At 38.0% G+C, this 13240-nt stretch overlaps 1 protein-coding gene across 4 annotated transcripts in view; it reads right to left on the reverse strand.

Annotated features, from left to right (window-relative positions):
• Positions 1 to 13240, reverse strand: part of LOC119796101 (glutamate receptor ionotropic, kainate 2) — a 439480-nt gene that overhangs the window by 34748 nt on the left and 391492 nt on the right. For 3 of the 4 annotated variants that reach the window (XM_038304507.1, XM_038304505.1, XM_038304506.1), the window contains 2 exons: positions 2007 to 2257; positions 1726 to 1753 (listed from right to left, as the gene is read on the reverse strand). In XM_038304507.1, coding sequence (XP_038160435.1) covers positions 1726 to 1753; positions 2007 to 2257 — 279 coding nt within the window. The remainder of the gene's footprint in view (positions 1 to 1725; positions 1754 to 2006; positions 2258 to 13240) is intronic. The other variant, XM_038304508.1, reaches the window with a different exon arrangement.

The raw sequence follows: 13240 nt of genomic DNA on the forward strand, positions 1-13240 counted from the left end.
CTGACCGGACTTTTCCTTTAATATAAACCACTGTCTTAGCAGGAGATGAACTTCTAATGGAAGGAAGGAAATTAGATTATTATTATTCCTTGCTGACACAGTTAAGAATTATGTACTTTTACAAAAATCCCCTTTCCAAAAAAAAAAAATCAAGATCTTCGAAAGTGAAGAGGGGGAAATTCTTCATAACAGAACAGCATTATTACTTTTCAAAACACTTTTTAGAAACAGAATTATAAAACATTACGGTTCCAAGTGAGAAAAAGTGCAGTGTTCAGGCAGGAGGACACGATGCCCCTAAAGCTGCAGTTTAGACTCTAGCAGAGTCAGTAGCCTGATAATCTGACTGACTGATGGTATTGATTCAGCTCTCAAAGTTTCTTGGGTAAAAACTATGTGTTGCTTTAAAGAGATTATTTTACTGTGACTCCATCAGTATGAGTTGGTAGATAATGTCTGCCTTTCTCTATAGAAAATAAATAATCCTCTCCTAAATATTACACCAACATGCTCACTGGAATTTATTAGAAACCAACAGTAACATAAATGTTTACTTCCTGAGATGAAGTCAAGGATCAGTTATTTGCATTTCAACTTCACTTCCAAACCTAATATTAGCATCAAGTTACTAAACTAACTAAAGTGACTAACTGGATGTGCTCTCTTCATCCTCTGACATGGGAGCTGGCTCGGAGCTCGTCTGCCTGGCGGTGTGTTTCCTGGACGGGGCCGCCTGTGGAGCTGGTTGACAGTTGCCTTTTGTATCTATGCTTCTTTTTCTATGTCTGCTTCTGTCTCCTTGAACCCCAGTGGGCCTCAGCAGATGGCCGCTCACACTGAGCCTGGTTCTGCTGGAGGTTTCTTCCTGTTCAAAGGGAGTTTTTCCTCTCCACTGTCGCTACAAGCATGCTTAGTGTGAGGGATTGCTGAAGAGTCAATGAGTCGATGCAATCAGCTGGTTTTCCTTAGATAGAAAACTTTGAATCAATCTGACTGGATGATCTAGTGAACTCCAAAGTAAGATGACATGTTGTGAATTGGCGCTATAGAAATGTGTCAATTGAATTGAAGTTGATTTTAATATGGTTAAAAAAAAGTGAGATAACTGTTGAAATGCAGCTTCCTCAGAATCTATAAATAATAGTTTTTTGTGGTATATTAGAAAATTAGACAACTTTCTTCACCTGACTTGGTTTATTCATTTTATGAATGTATTTCTGAACATTCAGGCCATTGTGTTAGTAACTAGTCATTGCCAGAGAGTTATGTAAAAAGTTAAATATCAGCTTGTTTTTTTCTGCATTTAGCCCCTTTAAATCAGTAAACCATCAGAGGAGTTTCAGTGTAGCAGAGCGGCAGGTTGCAGGGTGGAAATGAACAGACGCAGGTGGGGGGGTGGGGGGGTGGGGGGGGGTGGGGGGGAGTTTTGCATATGGCCGTTGAAGACACATTTCATGTAGTAGAGCAAGCCATGAACGGATGTGCATTTCACCTGACTGTGTTTTGGTCCCAATACTTCCCACATTTTATTTAGTGTAATTATTTACGTTCCCAATTCCTTTGCTTTGAAAAATTCACATAAGAAATATACAATATAATAAAGAAGTTTGGGATGTTTTAGATATGACTCAAATGAAGGCAAATAATTTCAGAAGTTTTCTTGAGGTCATTTGAGATGGTGGTTAAAGTCTAGCTTGGATCCATGATGACAGCAGAATTCCTCACGTTTCTTATCTCGTTGTCGCCATTGGGCCTAAGTGAATAAATGCAAAGAAACCAATCCTTATCTTACGGCTTAGAATATATCACTGTTATTACTGTGTGAAGTTCTATCTATTCCAACAAAAAAAAAACTATTTAAATTCTACACCTCTTATTAAAGTATATTTATTACAATTTGTTTCATGCTAGCTTGTATTTTCCATGAGGCTACCATTCATGTGGTAACTGTAAGAAATTCTGCTTTCATTGCTTCAGAAAGAAAGAAAAAAACATGAATTCTTTACCTTTTCCAGTTGTGCATTCTGTTTGGACTTGTACAGGAATTCTCCTACAGCCACAAACACGGAGAGAACAAGTCCAGCGGCCAGGACAATGAAGATCCCGCCGATGTTCTGCACACCAAGAGCGCTGGCCTCCTTACTCTCCTCCTCTGGACAGCCGTTTCCTCTCCACCATTTCTCTTTCATCATATGAAGTTTGCCTTCCTCTTGAAGCTGCAGGATGGCGATTGTGATCTTATCTCTGTATGGAGAGCCTAGAGGACCAAAACATATAAGAATGGTGTTAAAAAGCAATGAGGCTGTCTTTTTCTTAAGAAAAGGGATCCACTGCATACAGCGGTGCAGCTTTTAACTATTCCAGAGTCAATAACTAAATGTAGTTAAAAGTCTTTAATTCTGATTGAGGAAAAAAAGAGTTTATGTATAATATTTGTCCAATAGCTCCTTTATTGGCTTTCTTTTAATCCAGTAAAGAATTTAAAGTATATCTTCTCAAGTATAAAGCCCTAAATAACCAAGCTCCATCTTTTATCAGAGATCTGATTGTTCCTGATGTTTCAGAGATCTTCGCTTTTAATATTCAGGTTTATTAGTGATATCTAGAATTTCTAAAAGTAGAATGGGAAGCAGATCTTTTAGTTCTCAGGCTCCTCTCCTGTGGAACCAACTACCAGTGCTAGCTCCTGAGACAGACGCCCTGGCTGTGTTTAAATGTCTACCCTAATCACTATATAGGGCCCTATATCGTGGTAACGCCATTTTGAATAAGTGTTCGAACATCTAGTGGATGAAAAAGTAGTGCACTCTAAATTTCTCAAAATGCTCCTTGAAAAGTAGTGATCATCCATGGCGAGCAGATATGTCTTCCTTTGCGAGAGCTCTGATTGAAAACCATCATGGGATTTGTTGTGAAAAAAGCCCACTTTCGCATAGTGTGGCGACAAATAACAATTATGGTGCATGCAAATGTGTGGGGAGGCGGAGTTACATGACCAGCAGGGAGTGAAAAGTAGTGATCATCTGTCTGAACCGTCAGTTACCTGAATTCACAATAAAGTCCACTATATTGTCCCCACTCTAAATAGTAATTGAGGGATTTAGGGGATAGGGCAGACATTCGGACAAACACATTATCTTCTTTCAAGGCTGAGCCTGGTTCTGCTGGAGGTTTCTTCCTGTTCAAAGGGAGTTTTTCCTCTCCACTGTCGCTACAAGCATGCTTAGTGTGAGGGATTGCTGAAGAGTCAATGAGTCGATGCAATCAACTGGTTTTACTTAGATCCTTTGGATCAATCTGACTGGATGATCTGGTTCATCTGTAAAGTGCCTTGAGATGACATGTGTTGTGAATTATATATAAATTATATATATATATATATATATATATATATATATATATATATATATATATATATATATATATATATATATATATATATATATATATATATATATATATATATATATATAAATATATAAATAAACTGAATTGAATTGAAATTAAAACTTTCTTTTTTGATAAACATTATACTATAGTCAGAGCTGCTCAGGTTATCTCTATAGAGCTATCTCGGCTGCTATAGGCTTAGACCGCTGGAGGACATAGGGACCATTTTTCATCGTTCTGCTTCGTTCTGTCTCTACTCTCAAATTTTGCATTGGTAGTTCAACTTTTATTATTATGTTCTCTCTTCATTTTTCTTCTCATTGTAGCTTCATCTGGGCTGGTAATCTTCGTACTTTTGACACTATTCTGAAGGGACGCGTCAGCGGGGCTGCTGCAGTCGACATCTTAGATAAAAAAAAGTCTGGACTGTTAAACAGTGCTTAGCTTTGTTTCTCTGCTAGACATTGTTCTAACATAGATGTGATCTCTTTTTATACCTGTAGATATGAAAACCATCTCACAGCTCATCTGCTTAACTGTTTCTTTAGTAGACGGAACCCCCCATGAAGCTAGGTTACTGTTATGTTTTCTAACACAGAAAGTATTTATAGATCAGTGCTTCTAAGTTCCTTTAGTGTGTCATCTTCTATGCCCTTAAAACTCCAATCAGCCTGGGTGAACACCACTCTCACCAAGTCTGGTTTTACTAGAAATCTCTTTCCACTGTTCACTATTGCTGCCTGTGTGCTTTATGTGAGGGATTGCTGTAGAGTCAATGACAAACTACAAGCGAATACCGTCTTTAGATGCTCATCCAGGAGGATAACATCCAGCATTTAATGACTCAGTGCAATCAATTTGGTTTCCTTTTGATTGAAAATGTTCAACCAGTCTGGCAGTATGACTCGGGTGAATTGCTTCGTATAAGTGCCTTGAGGTCCCACTTTTGCACAATCCGTCTCTTGCAAAAGCTGTCCCAAGAAATGACCCCAATTTTGGGGTCTGATGAATGAGAAAAAAACATTGCATATAGACTGTCATTATGGAAGCAGTGTAAGAATGCAAAATACACTACTGCGTTCTTAATAGTAATGCTGTTTAGATTAAAATAGCTCATCATAACGCCTGATATAAACATAAGATAAAAGCGATTATTTTTGGTTTTAACCAAAATCTGTGACCCTGACCCTTGATAAATACTTCTCTCTAGGCTTTTGCTTTCTTTTGCTGATACAAGGCTGGCTGACTCATACTTTGCTCATACTCTGCATGCATTTTTTAACCTTCATAACCTTTCATACATTTCGCATACACTTTAATTTCCCACACTGCCATCATCGGACGAGTTTGCCTTGTAGCTTTACGAAAGTAAAACAGACAAAGTGTGGATGGGTGCCTTGTACTGTCTGTTGAGCCACTGTTTACCTCTCAGTGAGGCAGAGACAACAGCTGAGACGCTGCAGGTCCTTGCAACCCGGTGCTGTGAGCAGAGGTGTCACTGGCAGCTATCACCTGGAGTGTTTGGTCAGGTCAGAGTCACATTTCAAACTGTTTATTATGAAAACTTGTTCCAGGCAAGAAGAACCTCCCACCGAGCACTGAAGTAAGACACTGCATACGTTGTAAAGTGTTGCTTTGCATCCTCCTGACTGTGCAGAATACTGGACCCCAAGCAGACGTTCATACATTTTGTTTAAACGGACACATAAAGGAAATATTTGTAAAAATCTAAACCAGATGTGATAAACTCCATATGTAGTGGATGTAACTAAGTCACAGGTGTCACTGTAACATATAACTCACTTGATTGTTAATGCCTGCAGAGTTTTTTTTAATGCTGTAGTTTTAATAGAACTCCAAAATCAACACCAACCATCTCAAAATGATTTTCCTGATTTTTCCTGAAATGATTTTTAAGAAGGTCTTCATCTTTCTAACATCTGTTAACATCACTGGTGTCTAAAAATACGCTTGAAATGATAGCTTCTGCTTTTGTACTTTGTTGATTGGATTATTGCAACAGTCTAATAATTGAACTGTATTGATCTCACATTGGAGAAATTTACCTCTGCATTTAACCCATCCTCTTGGGGAGCAGTGGGCTGCCACTGTGCAGCGCCCAGGGAGCAATCAGGGGTTAATGGTCTTGCTCAGGGACCCAGAGTGGTACTTGCAACCTTCACAGAGCACAAGCGCACTGCTCTAACCACTAGGCCAACAGTCGCTTTACTTGCCTTTGCAGGAAAGAGGTGGAACATCTTCAATTAATCCACATTGGCTGCAAGATTTTTTTTGCCAGAACCAAAAGCAAGACTCACATTACATCCATGTTAAAATCTCTCCACAGGCTCCCTGTTTGGTATCATATTCTGTGTACAATTTACCTTTTCTAGATTCTCCAAATTAGGGTACATGAATTTTGACAAAAACTTTTGGTTACCAAAAAATTGAAATTTTAAAGTAGAAAAACTTGTTTTCTTGTCCAAAATCTCAATTAATTAAATTAGTCTAAGCTGATTTATTTTTAATCCTGTGTCCTTAGATGTTTATGAATAGAATTAATGAAACCGAATGCATCAAATCATTAAACGGCACAGCTGAGTCTGTATTAAAACACAGTATTTGTCTTCAGGTTGAGAAGGATTGTTTTCTACTTTTGGCTACTTTAGGTCTCCAAAGGAAATCTGACATAAAATAAAAAGGGAAGAAAAAAAACTGAGACCTGAGAAAAGTTTGGATTCTAATGAAATACAGTTTAAATTGAATTGAAATCACTATGCCAACATTATTAAGGACATTTTTCCGTAGACAAGTCATTCACAATTTGTTAAAACCTTAGACAGGTAGTCACTGGTCAACCGGTGGATTCTTTTTAGGTCTTAATGTCCACAAATCATGACAGAAAGAATATTTTAGTACAAAGATTGATGTTTAAAAAGGAATTGAAGGGGCCATTGAAGGACCAGCCAAGGACGCATTTAGGAAAGTGGGGAAATTTTGAATGGCTACTATTGCACCTGGTCTAAAATGACTGGGATTTCTATGGTGGGGGGAAAAAATTCCAAACATTTATGTTTGCTTCCTGAATCGAAGAACACGGGTAATTCCTGGCTCAGACAGAGTTTACAATTCCTCCCTCCATAAAGCTGCTCAAGTCCCCAATTCTGAACAAAAAAACAAACAGGTTTTGCTTTTTAAACCAAATAGGGCTTGGAGCATCGGCAACCCCATTTCATAGCTGTGTGACTGCAGTCACCATGTTGTTTTAATTAACATCTCTGTCCTTCATCTCTTCCCAAGGGCCTTTTGTTATCTGTCTTTTTTTATTCTAGAGCAAACTGCTTGTCTGCTTCAAAAGTATCTATCTCTATGGTGACTGCAAGAATGAATTGCTTTCTGCTCCTTTTTTATTCAGCACTATCTACTTCTGATGCCTTTAGTGAGCACAGGAGCAAATCAAGAAGCCAGCGTGTGTTAGATGAATCACTCGCTACAGCAAAAACAGAAGTGTCCTTGAAACAAAGCCAGATCTCAACAGTCAAACCCTGGGATAACCAAACTTATTCAAAACAGGACGGCTGCCAGTGCAGGTGTTATATCCAGCCAAGTTACACATCAAAACTGACAATTTCTATCAGCAAATGTTCAATTTCTATGCTGAAGCCGGGTGTTAGGCTAGACTATAAACAAGTGAATATTTCAAATGGTTAAATGTAAAAAACAAAGTCTTACATAAACACATCAGTCTTAATGTAAATGTATTTAGACTATAACAAATGTTAAGCAGAAGCACAGAGGCCTGAAAATAAGTCAGAAATATCAACATTGATTTTTTTCTGAATTCATTAACAAAAAAAGAAAAAATGCACTTTAAACTAAAGAAATAATCAATGAATCATTATTTATACCTAAAACTAACATTCACTGTGATTTAATGAATTTTGCATTAATCATTAAGAAAATTAAATTTTAATTTTTGTTGCGATCACTGAGTCTGGGGGCGGCCATTTTTGCCCAAATATAGTAGCCCCTCCCTCCTGCCATCTTCCAGCAGTGATGTCACGGTGCGGTAAGCCTAGCGCCATTCTCCCCGCTTTACAAGCTAAATCAATGCACTGCAAAAAATAGAAATCTCAATAAGTTATTTTTTCTTAAAATAAGTGCGTTTTTCCTTGATTTGAGGAGGTAAGTAAGACACTTTGCCAATGGAACAAGACAATTTCCTTTTAAAATAAGAAAAAACTATTTTATCGTCTTATTTCAAGTAAATATTATCTAACTATCTTATTTTAAGAGTGAAAATACTCATTCCATTGGCAGATCATCTTATTTACCTGCTCAAATTAGGGCTAAATATACTTAATTTAAGCCATTTTTTACTTATTTCTGGATTGTTTTTGCAGTGTGGGAACTACTAGACACATCTGCAATCAACACACTGGAAAAAATCCAAATCTAGATAAGTCATTTTTTCTTAAAATAAGTGCATTTGCTCTTGGATTGAGGAGGTAAAGGAGGCATTTTGCCAATGGAAAAGGACAATTTACACCTAAAATTAGAAAACGCAATTGCATTGTCTTATTTCAAGTGCATATTATCTAAATATCTTCTTTTAAGAGTAAAATTGCTCATTCCGTTGGCAAACCATCTCATTTACCTGCTCAAATTAAGAGTAAATACACTTAATTTCCAGAGGACTTCACCATTGAAATTCACCAGAGCTATAGTGAAACTGTTTAACAGTTAAAGAGTTATTCCACCTTTCTGATTCCTGATCCTCCACGGACGGGTTGGTCGTTGGATCGCCAACTTGAAGAGGGAGGATTTGCCATCGAACTTCTGGCCAGAGAAAAAACCCGTAATATGTAGCCAACATTTGGAAGAAGAATGTTTTCAAGATGACTTGGATAATAGCGCGTTGTGACAAACACCAGATACAGCACTGGGACTTGATCAACAGCCGATACCGCACCGTGACGTCACTAACCAGTAGGTGGCAGTAGTGTTCTTTGACAAACATGGATGCCTCCAGTAAAGCACATTCACATGAAAATTACTCTGAATTAAAAACACTGATCATTTATTGAACAGGATGGAATCATTTCACATTTAAAGAACTTTCAGAAGTTTGAATTCTGAATATGACTGAACTTCATCTTTAAACCATTTTATAACTCACCACTGTAGTTTAGACACTGCCAATAGATTCTGCATTGAGAAAAATAAAAACCTTGATTTAAGGTTTTCCTTTTTCTCAATGCAGAACAGAAAATAGGATTCAGGGGCTAAAGGGGTGAGAATAGTCTTTACGCTTTGGCTGCGGATGTGATGTAGAACATTATTACAAGTCGGTGCACTCTGGAAGCAGCTTTATTGTCCCAGGTGCTGCATCCGTTGCTGAAGCTTAAACTGAGCCTGTATTCACAGATGTCTGAGCTGTGTCCAGTCCTGGGAGCTTCTTAAACATGCATGTAAGCTGGGCAGATGGGAGTAGTCAGTGTCTGCTGAAAACCAGGCAGGAGCAGTAAAGTTTAGCAAGGAATCATCTGGGTTATTTGATATGCCCAAAGAAACAGTGACAGAACACCTTATTGGAAACACACCATCAATTCATCCATTTTCTGTCCCGCTTATCGCTGCTGGGGTCATGAGTGGTGCTGGTGCCTATCTAAAGTCGTCTACGAGTGAGAGGCGAGGTCCAACCTGGACAGGTCACCAGTCGAATGCAGGGCAACACAAACAACCATTGACACACACACTCACGGAAAATTTAGAGAAGCCAATTAACCTAACAGCCATGTTTTTGGACTGTGGGAGGAAGCCGGAGTACCCGGAGAGAACCAACGCATGCTCAGGGAGAACATGAGAACTACATGCAGAAAAACCCAGGAGGGAAATCGAACCAGGAACCAACTTGCTGCGAGGCAGTGCTATTCACTGCGTCACTGAGCAGCCCTGGAAACACACCAGTTCACTGGAATTCTATTCAGTTTATTTCTATAGCTCCAGTTCACATCATGTCATCTCAGGTCACTTTCCAGTTCACCAGATCATCCAGTCAGATTGATTCAAAGTTTTCTATCTAAGGAAAACCAGCTGATTGCATCGACTCATTGACTCTTCAGCAATCCCTCACACTAAGCATGCTTGTAGCGACAGTGGAGAGGAAAAACTCCCTTTGAACAGGAAGAAACCTCCAGCAGAACCAGGCTCAGTGTGAGCGGCCATCTGCTGAGGCCCACTGGGGTTCAAGGAGACAGAAGCAGACATAGAAAAATCAGCATAAAGGAGGTTAAAGGAGCAGCAAACAGGGAGCCTCATATTTCAGACTGAAATGATTTATAGCTGGAAGCAGCAGAAATACTTTTTACTCCTTTTCTCCTGTCATTGAAGCTGTCTGGGAAAGCAAATGTGTTTTTTTGTTTATAAATTAACTTACTGAGCTTTAAACTAGGAGCATAAGAACAATTCAAACATTGATTGGTCTTAACTGATGTTGTGTCACTTCCTCATAAAATACATTTCTTAAATGTCTTGTTAATAGATATTGATTGGCTTTAAATGTCAACGTGTTTGTGAATCTCAATGCAGATTACAGGAACTAACCACCTGCAATTTAATTCAGCACAAAAACGCTTTTTTAATCCCAAACAGAAATCAAATGTTGAGAAAGGTAAAATGATATGATTATTTTCAACAGCTGTTTCTGATGCAGGGTAGGAAATATCTCCTGTAGTGAGCAGCCTGGCAGGGGAGACAGAGGAGGAATTGACAATCGCTTTTTCAAAACTCACAATTATGTTTTGAAAATGGTCAGAGTTAAATACTGGAATTAAAAACATCTCCGGAGAGGCACAGCCACCAAACCTGCCTGGAAGTACTGACCCTTGACCTCGGTATAACATCAATTTACTGTAGCTTAACATAACCTTTAAAACCAGGAAAAGGTACATTGGCTAAATCCAGGGGTGGACTTGGACACGTCTGGAACCATCTGGATCCCCCTTCCGGCAAGGGGCCCTGCTAGTGAGGGGCCGCCCTAATCTTAAAAAACTTTGTTGAAATGTTCAAAATTTGCCGATCTGCATGACGCGCTTCACAAGCACCAGATGCTGGAGTTAGAAAAATTGAACTTAAGCTGCTGGACGCCTCATCAACCAATGAGAGCAGCTGATCTGGGAGCTGGCAGGGAGTCAGACGCAGCACTGCTGATGCAGAGCGCTATGATCACTCCTCTGAAACAGTTTATTAACGCCTAAAATAACTTCAAATGTAGAAACCTGCTGGAAAAATATGTTCGATTTTATTATTCTGGTGCCTGCAGTTTGTAGCACATACGTTAACATGTACTTTTAGCCGCCGTGCGTTAGGCATAAGTTAGTCTGTCGTTGGACATAAGTTCTGGACTATGAATACTCAATGCAATAGCCCAAAATTGTAAAAAAAAAAAAAAAAAATACACAGAAAGTTGAGCGTATGCCAGCGTTTTAGGAGATTCCGGGACGTAAGGCAGACGCTGGATAAATCGACAGGGTCTGACAGGAGCCTCAACAAGTATCAACTAATCATGACATTTTCTTAGTTTATGACAAGCTGTTAAACAGAAGAAAAAAAACCTTTAAATATTGTAATAAAGCACCTTTCAATAACCACTGCAATATTACAGACCTTTCTCTGTGATGTTTCATGTATACTTATAAATCACTGAGAAATATTGCTTGGTAAACATGAACAATAAGCAATTTATATTGTGGATCAGTTTCTTTGATAAAGAAAGGTAGTTTAGTAATCCTGAATAGTAGTTAGATTGCTGTGTTTTAGGAAAATCAAAGCAGGGATTTAAAAAAAAGTTGATATTAGGGCTGCAACAACGAATCGATAAAATCAATAAAAATCGACTTTTAAAAGCGTTGGCAACGAATTTCATCATCGATTAGTTGTGTTGCGTGATTTATGCGTCATCCGGCGCCGTCATCACTGCCGCTTGATTGAAACGCGGGAAGAAAAAAAAAAATCCAGCAGAGCGAGCCAGGTGAGAAAAGGCTGTTTTCAAAAGGCAGTAATGTCAATTCTTCTATTGACCGATACCGCAAACGCAAGCTGCATCTTAATTTGCAGACAGCCTGCGCTTTGTAAAGCGAAAAAGTCGTAACATGCAACTTTTGTAAAAACAAATGAGCATGGCACGGAACCACCACTGTTATGATGCAGCACCTGAAAAGGAAACACGTTGGAGCCTTCGATGGCGGTGAAGAGAGCTGATCAGCAGGATGAGCGGCCATGTTTGTTTGGTTTTAAAGTGGGGAAACGTAACGTTAGTTTCTCAGGTAGCTCATCTGATGCTTTCCTTACCGTGTTAGTAGGTTACAGACAGTGATAAGGTTGGCTACTTATTTTACTTTTATATCATTTGATTTAGCTTAAGCAGCGTTTATATTTACTTTATAAATAAATTAACTTGCAAATTATGAGGGCAAGGCTTTTAAAGTTTAAATCTTCTGGCAAAGATAAAGTAAAGAAGATCCTGCAATTTATGGAAGTAAAGCAGAATAAAATCCAGCAAGATCAGTAATATGTCAATTAATTATCTGCCACATTCCCATGTAAATATCTGTCTTTGGAGGATGTGTTTTTTAGCACCCCTAGTTCTCTCATTTTTATTCCAAATACAATTTATAATTTGAATCACAGGGCTATTTTTATCTCTATGGTTCAGTATTTTCTCAAGTAGCAACTTTAAATGCTATACTTTCCTGTCTTAAAAGGCAGAACTCTTCTAGTCTAAAAAAACTAATTTGTTGAAATGGGGGGGGCCTATTGTTTGAACCCCTTAGGGGCTTTAAAAACAAAAATGTCTTTTTTTGCGCTTTATGAAACAAAGTAGCCTATATTTTGTGGATGTACAGCTACATTTCTCATGTAAGTTTGCGTAGTTTTAACACAAACATTTATTTTTCATATTGCACCAGTACAGTTAATGAGCAACCTGTACTGGTGTGCTTGTTTGTTCTGAATAAAATGTTTATTTTGGAATAAAGAGGTTAATACAAAGAATATTTTTGTCCGATTCATCGATTAATCGAAAAAATAATCGGCCGATTCATCGATTTTTAAAATAATCGTTAGTTGCAGCCCTAGTTGATATATATTATGAAATTTGTTTTATTTTATCTGAATCGGTTAGTGGACTACAGCTGGCATGGACGCACCAGAGCGACACCAGTAATGATCCAGGAAACTGATGTAGAGATGGTGGATTTTTAGACCAAATAAAAGGTATTTGCTGTCATTTTTCAATGTGGCGAAAGCACATTTCAAAGCATGAAAATGGGAATAGGAAAAATGACCTTTGCTTCTCATCTACAGTATTTAAACTATCAGAAATTAGTTCTGATTATAAATATGCATAGGTAGGTTTAATTGTAAGATAATATTTATATCATCTAAAATCATAAGAATATAATAAAATTACTGGGCAAGCTAATAACTATATGTCAGAAAAGTGGTTCCTGGATTTTATGGTGATTAATAAAGAAATGTGTCAAACAGTAAAGAAAAGGCTAATTATTGCTTGGTTAGGTCTGAATGTATTTAGAAAAAAAAGTTAATTTTTACCAGAAAACTGCCTATAAATGTTCTGAAGAAATAAATAAATAACAGGATCACTCATTATATGATTTAATTCAGTTATTTGGTTTGATCATAGGTTCAGCAGGACGGAGCACAGAGCCAGGAAATAAAAGAAAATTATAACGGGAGTCCTTTAAATCACTTTTGGATATTTGTTGGATTAATATAGCTAGAATGGGTTTGTTGGTTTTAAAGGTTCTTCCTTCAACACAGCTGTTCA

This window comes from Cyprinodon tularosa, unplaced genomic scaffold (genome assembly GCF_016077235.1).
Source record: "Cyprinodon tularosa strain WSP-4 unplaced genomic scaffold, ASM1607723v1 ctg535, whole genome shotgun sequence".
In the NCBI taxonomy this organism is placed as follows: Eukaryota; Metazoa; Chordata; class Actinopteri; order Cyprinodontiformes; family Cyprinodontidae; genus Cyprinodon; species Cyprinodon tularosa.